This window comes from Hemitrygon akajei, chromosome 7, assembly GCF_048418815.1.
Source record: "Hemitrygon akajei chromosome 7, sHemAka1.3, whole genome shotgun sequence".
Classification (NCBI taxonomy): Eukaryota; Metazoa; Chordata; class Chondrichthyes; order Myliobatiformes; family Dasyatidae; genus Hemitrygon; species Hemitrygon akajei.
The window spans coordinates 89,152,904-89,170,445 of NC_133130.1; the positions used below are offsets into that span (position 1 = coordinate 89,152,904).

At 41.1% G+C, this 17,542-nt stretch overlaps 1 protein-coding gene across 1 annotated transcript in view; it reads left to right on the forward strand.

Moving 5' to 3' along the window:
- Positions 1–17,542, forward strand: part of crnkl1 (crooked neck pre-mRNA splicing factor 1) — a 55,075-nt gene that overhangs the window by 29,036 nt on the left and 8,497 nt on the right. The window contains exons 11-13 of the mRNA XM_073051387.1: positions 8,556–8,795; positions 15,341–15,442; positions 16,999–17,247. Coding sequence (XP_072907488.1) covers positions 8,556–8,795; positions 15,341–15,442; positions 16,999–17,247 — 591 coding nt within the window. The remainder of the gene's footprint in view (positions 1–8,555; positions 8,796–15,340; positions 15,443–16,998; positions 17,248–17,542) is intronic.

Here is a 17,542-nt window from a genome sequence, read left to right on the forward strand (position 1 = left end):
AGCAGAATTAGGCTATTTGGCTTATCGAGTCTGCTCCGCCATTTCATCATGGCTGATCCAATTTTCCTCTCAGTCCCAATCTCCTGCCTCTTCCCCGTATCTCTTCTTGCCCTCACCAATCAAGAATCTATCAACCTCTGCCTTAAATATACATAAAGGCTTAGCCTCCACAGTTGCCTGTGGCAAAGAATTCCACCAATTCACCACTTTCTGGCTAAAGGAATTCCTCCTCAAATCAGTTCTAAAATGACGCCCCTCTATTCTGAGGATGTGTCCTCTGCTTTTAGACTCTCCCACCATAGGAAACATCCTCTCCACATCCTCTCTATCAAGTCTTTTCACCATTCAATAGGCTTCAATTAGGTAACCTTTCATTCTTCTGAATTCCAGTGAATACAGGCCCAGAGCCATCAAATGCTCTTCATGCAATTAAACCATTCAATCCTGGAACCATGAACCTCTTTTTAACCCTCTCCAGTTTCAGCACTTCCATTCTAGGATAAGGGGCCTAAAACTGCTCACAATACTCCAAGTGAAGCCTCACCAGTGCTTTATGAAGTCTCAACATTGTTGTTATATTCTAGTCCTCTTGAAATGAGTGCGAGCATTGCATTTGCTTTCCTCACCACAAAGTCAACCTGCAAATTAACCTTGAGAGAATCCTGCATAAGGTCTCCCAAGTCCCTTTTGCACCTCAGATTTTTGTATTTTCTCTCTGTTTAGAAAATAGTCAACTCTTTTCATTTCTTCTACCGAAGTGTGTGACCATATAATTCCCAACACTGTATTCCATCTGCCACTTCTTTGCCCATTCTCCTAATTTGTCTAAGTACTTCTGTAGCCTCTGTACTTCCTCAAAGCTACCTGCCCCTGCACCCATCTTCATATTGTTTGCAAACTTAGCAATAAAGCCATCAATTCCATTTTCCAAATCATTGACATATAACGTAAAACTGGCAGCCAGTCAGAAATTGTTCCCTTTATTCACACTCTTTGCTTCCTGCCAATCAGCCACTGCTTTATCCATGCTAGAATCTTTCCTGTAATACCTGGGGTCGTTGCTTGTTAAGCAACCTCCTGTGTGGTACCTAGTCAAAGCCCTTTTGAAAATACAAGTACACAACATGAACTGATTCTCCTTTGTCTATCCTGCTTGTGATTTCTTCAAAGAATTCCAACAGATTTTTCAGACAAGATACTCCCTTGAGGAAATCATGCTGACTACAGCCTATTTTATCATGTGCCTCTGAGTACACTGAGACCTCATCCTACTCTTCTACGTCTTTCCAACCACTGAGGTCAGACTGACTGGCCTATAATTTCCTTTCTTCTGCCTCTCCCCCTTCTTGAGAAGTGGAGTGACATTTGCAGTTTTCCAGTTTTCTGAAACCATTCCATAATCTAGTGATTCTGGAAAGATCATTTCTAGTGCCTCCATGATCTCTTTAGCCACCTCTTTCAGAATCCTGGGGCGGACACCATCTGGTCCAGCTGATTTATCTACCTTCAGACTTTTCAGTTTCCCAAGAACCTCCTCTCTAGTTATGGTAATGCCACACACTTCATGACCCCGACACCTGGAGCTTCTGCCATACCGCTAGTGTTTTCCACAGTGAAGACTGATGGAAAATACTTAAATCAGTTCTTCCACTATTTTATTGTTTCCCCATTATTACTTCTCCAGCATCGTTTTCCAGTCATCTGATATCCACTCTCGCCTCCCTTTTACACTTCATGTATCTGAAGAAACTTTTGGTATCCTCTTTAATATTATTGGTTAGTTACTTTCATATTCCATCTTTATCTTCTTCATGACTTTTTTAGCTGCCTTCTGTTGGTTTTTAAAAGCTTCCCAATCTGCTAACTTCCTACTAATTTTTGTTTGATTATTTGTCTTCTCTTTGGCTTTTGTGTTGGCTTTGATTTCTCTGCTTAGCCATAGGTATGTCATTATTCCTTTACTTCTTCCTCTTTGGGATGTATATATCCTATTGCCTCCAGAAATTCCAGCCATTGCTGCTTTGCCGTCATACCTGCCAGTGTTCTTTTCCAATCAATACTGGCCACTTCTCCCTCATGCCTCCGTAATTCCCTTTACTCCACTGTAATACTAATACATCTAGCATTAGCTTCTCTTTCTCAAATTTCAGGATGAATTTGATTATATTAAGAACCTAAGGGTTCTTTTACCTTAAGGCCTCTAATTAATCGTGGTTCATTGCCCAACATCTAATCCAGAATAGCTGATCCCCTAGTAGAGTTAACCATGAGCTGTTTTTAAAAAGCCGTCCCATAGGCACTCTAGAAATTTCCCGTCCTGGAATCCAGTACCAACCTGGTTTTCCCAATCTTTCGGCATATTGAAGTCTCCCCATGACTATTGTAACATTGCCCTTTTGACATGCATCTTCTATCTTCCATTGTAATTTATAGGCCACATTCTTACTACTGTTTGAGCTCTGTATACATCTCCCCTCAGGTTCTTTTTACCCTTAGCTCTATACACAATAATTCAACACCTCCTGACCATATGTCATCTATTTGCAATGATTTGATTCCATTTTTTTTTACCAACAGAGTAACACCACCTCCTCTGCCTGTCCTTTTGATACAATGTATATCCTTGGACGTTAAGTTCCCAGCTATAATCTGTCAGCCATGACTCAGTGACGCCCACAACATCATACCTGCCAATCTGCAACTATGCTGCAAGTTCATCTGCCTTATTCCCTATACTGCACACATTCAAGTACAACACCTTCAGTCCTGTATTCACTCTTTTCAATTTTGTCTGCCTTTTACATTGCATTGCATTCTGTTGACTGCTATTTTGCTCTTATCAACAGCCTCTCCTCCCTATACATTGCTTGCTTGTTAACCAGCTACCTCATCTTCAGCACTATTATCCACCTTTTCTACAATACTTACATTGAAATATATACAGTTCAGAACACTAGTCACACCATGCTCAATTTTATGATTCCTAACTTTGAGGTCTTGCCAACATCTGCCTCCACAACCTTTCCACTAACTGTTCTAGCACTCTGATTCCCTGCAATTCTAGTTCAAACCCCTCCATGCGACATTAACTAACCTTCCCACTAGGATATTAGTCTCCCTCCAGTTTAGGTGCAAACCATCATTTCTGTACGTCTCACATTCCCTGGAAGAGAGCCCAATCATCCAAAAATCTTGTGCCCTTCCTCCCACACCAACTCTTTAGCCATGTGTTAAACTGTATTATCTTTTTAGTTCTGACCTCACTAGCATATGGCACATCTATCAATCCTGAGATCACAACCCTGGAGGTCCTGCCCTTCAACTTAGCACCCAACTCTATGAACTCTCTTTGCAGAATGCAGAACCTCATCATTTGTCCTACCCATGTCATTGCTACCTACCTGGACCTTCTGGCTGTTCACCCTCCTACTTAAGAATGCTGAGGACTCAATCCAACATATCCCGGACCCTGGTACTCAGGAGGCAACATACCATCTAGGAATCTTGTTCTCGCCCACATAAACTCTTATCCGTTCCTCTGACGAACAAATCCCTATCACCACAGCATGCCTCTTTTCCCCTCTTTCCCTTGTGAATCACAGAGGCAGACTTGCTGCCAGAGACCTGACCATTGTGACTTTCCTCTGTTAAGTCATCCCCCTGTCAGTATCCAAAGTGATATACCTGTTGTTGAGGGGGATGGCCATGGGGGTACTCTGCACTGGCTCCTTAACCCCTTTCCCCTTCCAGATTGTCTCACTCACAAGGATCCCTCACTTACATCCCTTTTGTAAGGATGAAATTATTTCTGGGATTCAAGGTAGCAAATGTGACCCACTATTTAAGAAAAAACAGGGAACAACTGACCCACTAACTTAATCTCGGTAGAAGGAGAAATGCAGGAGTCCAAACTGAATGATATAGTGAAAGAATATCTTAAAAAGAATAATAGATAAAATGGAAATATGAAAAATAACATGTTGATTAAATTGCTGATGCTCTTTAAGAATGTGAACAGTAAGGGATCCTAGTGCTCTTCTTGTGTAAGAAAGGATATTCTGACCACAGGTAATACAGCAGAGATTCACAATACTGATTATAGTGATAGTAGGTGCACTGATGCAAGATTGATTAGACTTTACCTATATTCTGTAGGGTTTAGAAGAATAAGAGGAAATCTCATTGAAATTTACAGCATTTTTTAAAGGATGTTAGGCTTTACAGTGGTGCTAGAAAGTTTGTGAACCCTGTAGAATTTTCTCTATTTCTGCATAAGTATTACCTGAAATGTGATCAAATCTTCACACAAGTCCTAAGACTAGATAACGAGAACCCAATTAAATAAATAACACAAAAACATTATACTTGTTCATTTATTTATTGAGAAAAATGATCCAGTATTGCATGCGTTAGTTAAAAAAAGTATGTGAACATTTACTTTCAGAAACTGTTGTGATCCCCTTGTACAGCAATAACTTCAGCCAAACATTTTGAGTAACTGTTGTCAGTCCTGCACATCGGCTTGGAGGAATTTTAAGCCATTCCTCACAAAACTGTTTGAAATTTGGGATGTTGGTGGGCTTGCTTCCTTGCATGAATTGCTTGCTTCAGGTCCTTCCACAACATTTCTATAGGATTAAGGTCAGGACTTTGACTCAGCTATTCCAAAACATGAATTTTCTTCTTTTCAAACCATTCTCTTGTTGATTTACTCTTATCTTTCAGATCATTGTCTTGTTGCATTATCCAACTTCTATTAAGCTTCAAGTGATGGACTGCTACCCTGACATTCTCCTGTAAAATGTCTTGATACAATTTTGAATTCATTGTTTCTGCAATGACTGAAAGCTGTCCAGGCCCTGAGGCAGCAAAGCAGCACCAAATCATGATGCTCCTTCCACCACGATTCACAGTTGGGATGAGGTTTTGGTGTTGGTGTGCTGTGCTCTTTTTCCTCCAAACATAGCAATGTGCATTTCTGCCAATAAGGTCAACTTTGTCACATCTTTCCATAGAACATTGTCCCAGAAGTGTTGTAGAACATCCAGGTGGTCTTTCACAAACTTGAGACGTGCAGCAATGTCTTTTGGAAAGCAGTGGTTTCCTCCATGGTATCCTTCCATGAACACCATTCTTGTTCAGTGTTTTTCTTATAGTGGACACACGAACATAGACTTTAGCAAGACCCTAGAGATTTCAGCAGGTCTTTTGCCCGTACCCTTAAGTTCTTTTTCACCTCCTCCAGCATTGCACGTGGTGTGATCTTTGCAGGATGCCCACTCCTAGAGAGTAGCAACAGTGCTGAGTTTCCTCCATTTGTAGACAGTTTCTCTTACTATGAACTGATAAACACTCGGGTCTTTAGAAATGGTTTTGTAGCCTTTTCCAGCTTAATGCATCTCTACAATCCTTTGAAAATTGTTTGACCGCGGCATGGTGCACATAAACAGATCTTTTTTGAGAAAAGCCTGCTCTGTCAGTAACCTGACTTTGTCTTTTTTATAAGGCAGGGTACCTCTACAATCCATACCTCCAATCTCATCTCATTGATTGGAACACCTGATTCCATATAGCATAATCCCAGAGGTTCACACATTTTTTCCAACAAATACGTGTAACATTGGATCATTTTTCTCAATAAATAAATGAGCAAGTATAATGTGTTATTTAATTTGGTTCTCTCGATCTAGTTTTAGGAATTGCGCAAAGACCTGATCACATTTTAGGTCGTATTTGTGCAGAAACTGAGAAAATTCTACAGGATTCGCAAACTTTCTAGCACCACTGTGTGTATGAAGATGTTCTGTTGGTTGAGGAGCCTGGAACCAGGGGTTCAGTAAAAAGCTGGGGAAGGCTTTGCAGGACTGAGATAAACAGTAATCTCTTCACTCAGAGTGCAGTGAATCTTGGTACCTTGCACTCCCGCTCCCACACCAGCAGTGTGAGAAAGCTCAGTCGCTCATTCAAAATGCATTAGTGGATCTCTATGGATATGGGAAAAGTGCTGGAAAATAGCATTGATCTTTTGAACAGCCATGATCATGAGCAATGGCAGAGCAGGTTCAAATGATCCGCACCTACTCCTCTTTCCCATTTTCTTTTGTTACTTTGTCTATCTACACATTCAAATACCCTGACACCAGGTATCAGTAGATAGCATATAGTGGAAGGAGCACAGGCTACTTTTTCCTTGATTAACCTAGGCTGCTGAAGCAATTTGACTTGGTATTATTATCACCCTGGTTACCTTGGTGTAGATAGGAAATGCATCGCTAATGTTCCTTTGCTGTGTAAGGTTCAGCCTCTTAAGAAGACTATGCTGCCTACTCATTTGGGAGTAAAATGCAACTTTCTGCCATTGTCAAACATGTTCTTGGTAGAATGGAGCAAAACCAGAAAGTGCTGGTGTACATAGTTAAAGTTCAAGCATGCTCGAATACCTGTCAATGCAGCCAAACGAGTGAGTGTTATTTTGAGGTCAAGGTGCAAAGCACAGTACCAACAGTAATTCACAACACAGGACACAGGACAGGACTACTAGACAAGTATATGGAGGAATTTAAGGTGGGGGGGATATATGGGAGGCAAGGTTTAAGGGTCGGCACAACATTGTGGGCCGAAGGGCCTGTACTGTGCTGTACTATTCTTTGTTCTATGTTATGTGTTCTGTGACACACATTGCACATATAGGATAGCAAGTACATATAAGATATCAGTAACGTTGAATCACACAAAAAAATATTGGACAAGACCTCGAGTCCATGAAAGAAACAACAGTCTGCAGTCGAGCACCATATAAGCTTGGATGCTACACCACTCTGCCTCCCCACCCCCAGAGATACTCTAAAGCCTCTCTCCTGGACAGCTGTAAACAAGTGATTCCGTGGCTTGAGGCCGAGTATTTGCTATGACCGAGGCCATGCAGCTTCCCTGCCATCCACCCCATAACATCTGATATTTTAAAAAAAGTGGTGAAAAATGATATACAACTTTTTATTAGAAACCTTTCTGTCCTAGGTATCACCTAAGGAGCTTTCAGTATTTCTTGAATTTTCTTTTTGTTCCCATTCAAATGAAGGTCAACTTAACTCGCCTTATACCCATCATTGAAAAATACAGTGGAGAAACAGGCTGTTCGGCCCATCTAGTCTGTGCTGAATTATTATGGTGTCTAGTCCCATCAATCTGCACCTGACCCATAGACTTCCATACCCCTCCCATCCATGTACCTATCCAAATTTCTCTCAAATACTGAAATCCTCCACTTCTACTGGCAGCTCATTCCACATTCTCACAACCCTCTAAGTGAAGAACTTCCCCATCCTGTTCTCCTTAACATTTCACCTTTCACCCTTAACCCATGATCTCATTCTCCTACACTGCATGGAATACTGTCCTGACTTAGTCAACCTTTCCCTATAACTCGGGTCCTCAAGTACTGGCAACATCCTTCCAAATTTTATCTGCTCTCTTTCAGTTTTACTGATATCTTTCCTGTAGGTAGGTGATCAGAACTGCACACAATACTCCAAATCAGGCCTCACCTATGTCTTATACATCTTCAACATAACATCACAACTCCTGTACTTAATACTTTGATTTATGAAGATCAATGTGCCAAAAGCTTTGTTTACAACACTATCTACCTATGACACCACTTTCAAGGAATTATGGATCTATATTCCCAGATCCCACTGTTGTTCTATATTCCTCTGTGCCCTACTACTCATCTTGCAAATCCTTCCCTGGTTTGACCTCCCAAATGCAACACTTCACAGTTGTCTGCATTAAATTCCATCTGCAATTTTTAATCCCATTTTTCCAGCTGGTCCAGGTCCCGCAGCAAGGTTTGATTGTCTTCCTTGGTGTCCACTATACCCCCAATCTCGGTGTCATCCACAAATTTGCTGATACAGTTTGCAACTTTATCATTGATATAGACAGGACCAGCATCAATCCTTGTGGCACACTGCAAGTCACTGATCTCCAGTCAGAGACAACCATCTAGTACCACTCTGGAGCTTCTCCTGTGAAGCCAGTGTCTAATCCAATGTATTAAATGCCAAGTGACTTAACCTTGACCAATCTCAAATGCGGAACCTTGTCACAGGCATCGTTAAAGTCCATGTTGACGACATCCCATGCCGTTCCTTAATCAGTTTTTATGGTTACTTCGTTGAAAAACTCTTAAGATTGGATAGACACAACCTACCAATGTTGTGTGTAGCCTACCAATAACTAGTGCCTGTCTATCGAAATACTTATATTCCAGTCCCTTAGAATACCTTCCAATAACTTAACCACGACTGAGTCAGGCTTGTGGCCTGTAACTTTCTGGCTTATTCTTAGAGCTATTCTTAAAGAACAGAACAACATTAGCTATCCTCCAATCCTCTGGCATCTTACCCATGGCTAAGTATGGGCTCCTGCAATTTCTACATAAGCCTCCCACCACTTCAAAGCTATTTTATATTGTTTGGAGAGATTAGTACTTGGAGTCAACAGTGGCTTATTCATTAGATTATGCCTTGAAGTTATTATTTGTGCTCTTTCAGGGGACTGGCATAGGAAAATGTCCAAAGAACAAACTATTCAAAGGGTACATTGAACTAGAGCTGCAGCTTCGTGAGTTTGACCGGTGCAGGAAACTCTATGAGAAATACTTGGAATTTTCTCCAGAGAATTGCACTACTTGGATCAAGTTTGCAGAATTAGAGACCATCCTTGGTGATGTTGAGCGTGCTCGTGCAATCTATGAACTGGCAATTGGTCAACCGCGACTCGATATGCCAGAGGTAAGAGATCTGATCAGTTTTGCATAATCAGTAGTAACTATTACATACAATATGGCATGAAATATGCAGTGAATTTTGTAAAGCTGGTTACATGAATCATCATATAGACAGATTTAAAGAGATGAACCTAGAAATCAGGTGGATTGCTTAGCAGTCATAATAAGTAATGATGTAATCCATCATAACTATTATTTGAAGCATTGAATGACTGGATGGAAGTAGAGAAGAATGTTTTTTTTCTCAAGTATAATATTTTGCTATAACTTTAAAGTGTAAATCTTCATGTCTAATATATCAGACTCTAATTCAGTTGTATATCATGATATTTTCCATCTGACAGATTGACTTCATGGAATCTCATCTGTACACATCCCTTATTTGAAAACCTGTCACTTTAATCTTTTTAAATGTTCTCACTAATGTATAAAATTATCTTTTTAAGACCAAGTTCACATGCATAATATGAGGAAGACTATGTTGTGCAAGCTTAGAACATTATTCTTCTGTTCTCATACCTGTTGTGACAAAGTAATCAGTTTAATTTTACACAAGATTGAATCAACTTCCCCACTTAGATATTTCCAGCAAGTTGATTACTTCTCATCTCCTGATTCTTCAAATAATGACAATCACAGTATAATAAAAACAAAGCTATCCATTGTATTGGTCCTTTAACTGAAGCTATCAAATCTTATGTTTTTCTCCATTCTTTTGATCTTTGTTTTTTCTCCAAATTTTAACCTCTTTTAATTGGTAACACAGATTATAGACAATAGACAATAGGTGCAGAAGTAGACCATTCGGCCCTTCAAGCCTGCACCACCATTTTGAGATCATGGCTGATCAACTACTATCAATACCCGGTTCCTGCCTTGTTCCCATATCCCTTGATTCCCCTATCCATAAGATACCTATCTAGCTCCTCCTTGAAAGCATCCAGAGAATTGGCCTCCACTACCTTCCGAGGCAGTGCATTCCAGACCCCCACAACTCTCTGGGAGAAGAAGTTTTTCCTTAAATCTGTCCTAAATGACCTACCCCTTATTCTCAAATCATGCCCTCTGGTACTGGACTCTCCCAGCATCTGGAACATATTTCCTGCCTCTATCTTGTCCAATCCCTTAATAATCTTATATGTTTCAATCAGATCCCCTCTCAATCTCCTTAATTCCAGCGTGTACAAGCCCAGTCTCTCTAACCTCTCTGCGTAAGACAGTCCAGACATCCCAGGAATTAACCTCGTGAATCTACGCTGCATTTCCTCTACAGCCAGGATGTCCTTAACCCTGGAGACCAAAACTGTACACAATACTCCAGATGTGGTCTCACCAGGGCTCTGTACAAATGCAAGAGGATTTCCTTGCTCTTGTACTCAATTCCCTTTGTAATAAAGGCCAACATTCCATTAGCCTTCTTCACTGCCTGCTGCACTTGCTCGTTCACCTTCAGTGACTGATGAACAAGGACTCCTAGATCTCTTTGTATTTCTCCCTTACCTAACTCTACACCGTTCAGATACTAATCTGCCTTCCTGTTCTTACTCCCAAAGTGGATAACCTCACACTTATTCACATTAAACGCCATCTGCCAAGTATCTGCCCATTCACCCAGCCTATCCAAGTCACCCTGAATTCTCCTAACATCCTCATCACATATCACACTGCCACCCAGCTTAGTATCATCAGCAAATTTGCTGATGTTATTTTCAATGCCTTCATCCAAATCGTTGACGTAAATTGTAAACAGCTGTGGTCCCAATACCGAGCCCTGTGGCACCCCACTAGTCACCACCTGCCATTCCGAGAAACACTCATTCACCGCTACACTTTGCTTTCTATCTGCCAACCAGTTTTCTATCCATGTCAATGTCTTCCCCCTGATGCCCTGAGCTTTGATTTTACCCACCAATCTCCTATGTGGGATCTTATCAAATGCCTTCTGAAAATCGAGGTACACTACATCCACTGGATCTTCCCCTGTCTAACTTCCTGGTTACATCCTCGAAAAACTCCCAACAGATTAGTCAAGCGTGATTTACCCTTGGTAAATCCATGCTGGCTCGGCCCAATCCTATCACTGCTATCTAGATATGCCACTATTTCATCCTTAATAATGGACTCTAGCATCTTCCCCACCACCGATGTCAGGCTGACAGGTTGATAGTTCTCTGTTTTCTCCCCCCCTCCTTCCTTTCTTAAAAAGTGGGATAACATTAGCCATTCTCCAATCCTCAGGAACTGATCCTGAATCTAAGGAACATTGGAAAATGATTACCAATGCATCCGCAATTTCCAGGGCCACCTTTAGTACCCTAGGATGCAGACCATCCGGACCTGGGGATTTGTCAGCCTTCAGTCCCATCAGTCTTCTCATCACCATTTCCTTCCTAATGTCAATCTGTTTCATTTCCTGTGTTACCCTATGTCCTTGACCCATCCATACATCTGGGAGATTGTTTGTGTCTTCCTTAGTGAAAACAGATCTAAAGTACTCATTAAATTCTTCTGCCATTTCTCTGTTTCCCATAACAATTTCACTCAATTCATTCTTCAAGGGCCCAACATTGTTCCTAACTATCTTCTTTCTCTTCACATACCTAAAAAAGCTTTTGCTATCTTCCTTTATATTCCTGGCTAGCTTGCGTTCGTACCTCATTTTTTTCTCCCCGTATTGTCTTTTTAGTTAAGTTCTGTTGTTCCTTAAAAACTTCCCAATCATCCGTCCTCCCACTCACATTAGCTCTGTCATACTTCCTTTTTTTTAATGCTATGCAATCTCTGATTTCCTTTGTCAACAACTGTGGCCCCTTTCCCCCCTTTGAATCCTTCCTTCTCTGGGTGATGAACTGATTTTGCACCTTGTGCATTATTCCCAAGAATACCTGCCATTGCTGTTCCACTGTCTTTTCTGCTAGACTATCCGTCCAGTCAACTTTGGCCAGCTCCTCCCTCATGGCTCCATAGATTCCCCTGTTCAACTGCAACACTGACACCTCCGAGCTGCCCTTATCCTTCTCAAATTGCAGATAAAAACTTATCATATTATGATCACAACCTCCTAATGGCTCCTTTACTGCAAGATCGCTTATCAAATCCTGTTCATTACATAACACTAAATCCAGAATAGTCTTGTCCCTGGTCGGCTCTCGTACAAGCTGTTCCAAGAATGCATCCCATAGGCACTCTACAAACTCCCTATCCTGTGGTCCAGCACCAACCTGATACTCCCAGTTCACCTGCATGTTGAAATCCCCCATAACTACTGCAACATTACCTTTGCCACATGCCAATGTTAACTCCCTATTCAACTTGCACCCAATATCCATGCTACTGTTTGATGGCCTGTAGACAACACCCATTTGGGTCCTTTTGCCCTTATTGTTCCTCAGTTCTATCCACACAGACTCTACTTCTCCTGACCCTATGTCCCCCCTTGCAAAGGACTGAATCTCATTCCTCACCAACAGGGCCACCCCACCCCCTCTGCCCACATTTCTGTCCCTACGATAGCACGTATACCCTTGTACATTCATTTCCCAGGTCTGATCTCCCTACAGCCATGTCTCCGTTATCCCAACAACATCATAGTTACCCATTCGCATCTGGGCTTCAAGCTCATCCGCCTTATTCCTGACACTTTGTGCATTCAGATATAGAATTTTTAGCCCATTTCTCCTCTCTCTGTTTGAATCACTGCCTATTGTGCTTAACCCAGCTCCCCGAACTCCCATCGGGCTATACGCCCCTAGAATCTTGTTGTCCTTCTTAAATTTACTTATTCTTTCAACACATTTAACTCCATGTTCCGTCAGACCATCCCTCTGTACATGTGTCCTCCTTATCACTTGTTCCGCCTCACCTTTCTCTACTACACACTTAATATTCCGGATCCGTGTAGTCCCCACCTGTCCTTTATTCTTCCTCTCGCTATCCTCTCTCACATTCTGGATCCCCGCCCCCTGCAAATTTAGTTTAAACCCCCCCCCCCCCCCCCCAAGAAGCACTAGCAAACTTCCCTGCAAGAATGTTAGTACCACTCCAGTTCAGGTGTAAACCGTCCCTTCGGAACAGATCCCACCTTCCCTGGAACAAAGCCCAATTATCTACAAACCTGAAGCCCTCCCTCCTGCACCATCCTCTCAGCCATGTATTAATCTTTATAATCTTTCTGTTCCTTTCCTCACTCGCACGTGGCACAGGTAGCAATCCTGAGATTGTTACCCTGGAGGTCCTGCTCTTCAGCTTCGCACCTAACTCCCTGAACTCCCTACGCAGGACCCCCTCACTCATCCTACCCACGTCATTGGTCCCTACATGGACCACAACATCTGGATTCTTGCCCTCCCTCTCGAGAATAACCTGCACCTGATCTGAGATGTCTCGGACCCCGGCACCAGGGAAGCAACATACCATCCGAGACTCCCGCTCTTCCCCACAAAATCTCCTATCCGCCCCCCTGACTATAGAATCCCCTATCAATACCGCTCTCTTCTCTTCCCTCCTCCCCTTCCTAGTCGAGGGTCCAACCTCAGTGCCAGAGACAGGACTACTGCAGCTTGTTCCTGGTAGGTCATCCCCACCAACAGTATCCAAAACGGTATACTTATTTTTGATGGGAACGGCCACAGGGGTTCTCTTCTCTCTCTGTCTGCTCCCCCTGCCTCTCTTGACTGTCACCCATTTGCCTACCTCCTGTCTTTTCGGTGTGACTATCTCCTGATAACTCTTATCTATCTCTGCCTCTGCCTCCCGAATGATCCGTAGTTCATCCAGCTCCTGCTCCAATTCCCTAACTCGGTCTGATAGGAGCTGCAGCTGGATGCACCTATTGCAGGTGTGGTCATCAGGGACAACTTATGATGTATTTCAACTTTAAGAACAATAAATTAAACTATTAAGTTTTCTGTACTATTTGAATTTCAGCCCAATTCATTTGGAAGTTGCCATCATGTTTATTATGAACCAGCACAATCAAAATGCACTTAACAATATAATTTTATTTAAAATTTTACTTTTCAGCAATCTTTCTCAATTTATTTAAGAGCAAGCTGGTGCACTTAGATTTATTAAATGAATTTCACAAAATAAACCAGAGGCCTGTGAGCATTCTATATGACATTTAGAAAATATAGGCCAGTAGTTAGGCTTCTTAGTTTATTTAAAAAATGCATTCAGAAATTTTCAAAATTGCATAAACTCATTGTGCTCTTTCCTTCCACTCCTGTAATTTGAAGAAATCCTTCATGGCTGTGGTCTGCTTTTCTTTCTCTTTCAACACTTGCACTTCTCACAACACTTTGCCATGTAACTAGTGGAGGTGCAGCATCTGTTCATTCACTGCTTCCCATCATCCAGGTGGGAAGGACTGAACAAAACAGTAGTGCTATCTGGTGCAGTGAATCACAGGTACTTCTGAACTAATGCATTGCATTCAGTGTAGTCTCCTGTACGTTGGAAAAACCAAGCACAGGTTGGATGATTGCTTTCAGCTTGCAGGAGGGATCCCAAGCTTCCATTTGCCTGGAACTTTAGTTCTCCATCCCACTCTGCTATGTCTATGGCCACCTGCACTTTTGTAATGTGGCAATGTAAATTTGCAGAACAGCACCTCATTTTCCAGTGGGCACATTGTAGTCTTCATGAGTCAATATCAAATTCATCCACCTTGGGGAACTTGATTAATGTTTGTATCACAGACTAGATAGGCTGAAGTGCCTGTTTCTGTGTTGTAGTGCACCGTGACTCACTCAGAAATGGGCATTTCCTACATTTTTCCATTTAACAGCATTTATGTTCCATCTGTGTTTTTCTCTCTGTTTTTCTTCATTAACCTATCAAGCAGCTAACTTGAGAAACATATCTCCATTGATAGCCTGGCCACTTGCTATTAAGAGATATTCCCTTTGTCATACCCATCCCTCCCCCTCTGTCTTTGCAGTTTAAAATGAGCTTATTTTCTCTTTTGATCGATTCTGTTAAAGTGTCTTCAACCTGTATATAACAACTGCTTCTTCAATTGCTGCTTGACCTGAGAGTTTCCATCTTCTGTTATAATATCAGAATCTTGTATATTCTTGAATGTGAATAGTTTTATAGGAGGGGCAGGCTTCTACAATGGAAAAAAAGATGTTGCAGGTGATATTGAAAGAACTGGAATTTTTCAACCATTTGCTCTCATGTTAATTTTTTCAATATTCTTATCATTTGAAAGAAATTCTCTCTACGCTCCTTTTGATGAACTATTAATCACCTTCATATTTCGGCAGCAGAAAACTAAATTGGATCATTGACTGTTTTCAATTTTGTTTATATTATGGTGAACGTTAAATTTATTTTATAAAGGCTTTAAAATTCATCCCATTAAAACTATGCTGAGTTGGCATTTTTTAATATAAGACATATCCACCTTTTATTTCATTGTAGGTTATAAGGAAACCAAGTCTTCCTGCAGTCTGCAATTTGGATGTTAACTTGAATGTTAACTTCTATAATAAAATCAATACCATCTACAAGTTGGATAATTTTGTGGAATTTGCTATTTTTCAGGTGCTTTGGAAGTCGTACATTGACTTTGAAATTGAACAGGAGGAATATGAAAGGACAAGAAACCTTTACAGACGTCTACTTCAACGTACTCAACATGTTAAAGTAAGCCAGTAACATCAAGAAGACTATTTTGGCAGTTAACAATTATACAAGTTCCAAAGACGCTTCGTACTTAAAATAATTGATTTGTTACATGCCAGTGCAAAATATTTGCAATGTCCCTGCTTTTATTATTATCACGACTCTGGATGGTAACAGGTTTTACAAAAATGTTTGGCTCCATTAACATTTCCATACAGTGTAATGAAAAAGTGATCTAATTATGTGAGTGTTGATGTGTTGATTTGTCAAGTGTTAAAGGATTTAGGGTAAAGCAATAGTAGTGTTTGTTTCCTGGATATCAAATTAAAGACACAGAATCTCCTTAATATTGGCACGTGCATGACTTGCAATCTAGTATTGCAGCTTGTATTGCAATACAAGCTTGTATTGCTTGTATTGCATCTAGTATTGAGAATAACATCAGCAAGTTTGCTGATGATACTAAGCTGGGTGGCAGTGTGACATGTGATGAGGATGTTAGGAGAATTCAGGGTGACTTGGATAGGCTGGGTGAGTGGGCAGATGACGTTTAATGTGAATAAGTGTGAGGTTATCCACTTTGGGAGTAAGAACAGGAAGGCAGATTATTATCTGAATGGTGTAAAGTTAGGTAAGGGAGAAATACAAAGAGATCTAGGAGTCCTTGTTCATCAGTCACTGAAGGTGAATGAGCAAGTGCAGCAGGCAGTGAAGAAGGCTAATGGAATGTTGGCCTTTATTACAAAGGGAATTGAGTACAAGAGCAAGGAAATCCTCTTGCATTTGTACAGGGCCCTGGTGAGACCACACCTGGAGTATTGTGTACAGTTTTGGTCTCCAGGGTTAAGGAAGGACATCCTGGCTGTAGAGGAAGTGCAGCGTAGATTCACGAGGTTAATTCCTGGGATGTCCGGACTGTCTTACGCAGAGAGGTTAGAGAGACTGGGCTTGTACACGCTGGAATTAAGGAGATTGAGAGGGGATCTGATTGCAACATATAAGATTATTAAGGGATTGGACAAGATAGAGGCAGGAAATATGTTCCAGATGCTGGGAGAATCCAGTACCAGAGGGCATGGTTTGAGAATAAGGGGTAGGTCATTTAGGACAGAGTTAAGGAAAAACTTCTTCTCCCAGAGAGTTGTGGGGGTCTGGAATGCACTACCTCAGAAGGCAGTGGAGGCCAATTCTCTGGATGCTTTCAAGAAGGAGCTAGATAGGTATCTTATGGATAGGGGAATCAAGGGATATGGGGACAAGGCAGGAACCGGGTATTGATAGTAGTTGATCAGCCATGATCTCAAAATGGTGGTGCAGGCTTGAAGGGCCGAATGGTCTACTTCTGCACCTATTGTCTATTGTCTAATTTTGCTTTAAAAACAAGTATAAACTGAGGGTTGACACCATTTGAATTTGATTGTTAATTATTGTTTTAATTCTCAGCTATGTTGCTTGCTCTCTGCTGATTCACCTGCTTCTCAATATAAATTGTATTATATATGACTGTGAAGGAATGGAAGTAATTACCCATGCAGTTATTGATGTGATTTGAAATTCTATATCTTTCTTTTCAACAGGTATGGATTAGTTATGTTCAGTTTGAACTTTCAGTGGATGCACCTGAACGCATATCTAGATGTCGACAGATCTATGAGGATGCCAACCGGTCTTTGCGAAATTGTGAGGAGAAAGAAGAGCGACTCATGTTCTTGGAGTCCTGGAGGGACTTTGAGGCTGAATTTGGCACAGATTCATCACAGAACAGAGTTCAAAATCTCATGCCAGAACGCGTCAAAAAGAGGAGGAAGTTGCAGACAGAAGATGGAGTAAGAACTGTTGTCAAAACAGACAAATTTACTTTTACTAAAATAACAAAAAAGTTAATGTGCAATCATCTTTTAACGTTTATTCCTTTGACAGTTAACTAGTAGCCATTCAAATTCTTAAACATATCTTTTGAAGTAAGGTGGAAAACTTTCATATTGATAAACATTGGGTAATATGAAATGCATTTTATTTTTTGAAGTAAATACATCTTGCATTTTATTGGCCATTTAACCATTTTATTTTTCAGCAAAATTTTAACAAATTTAGCTTTCTGAGTATAAATGACTTGTGACA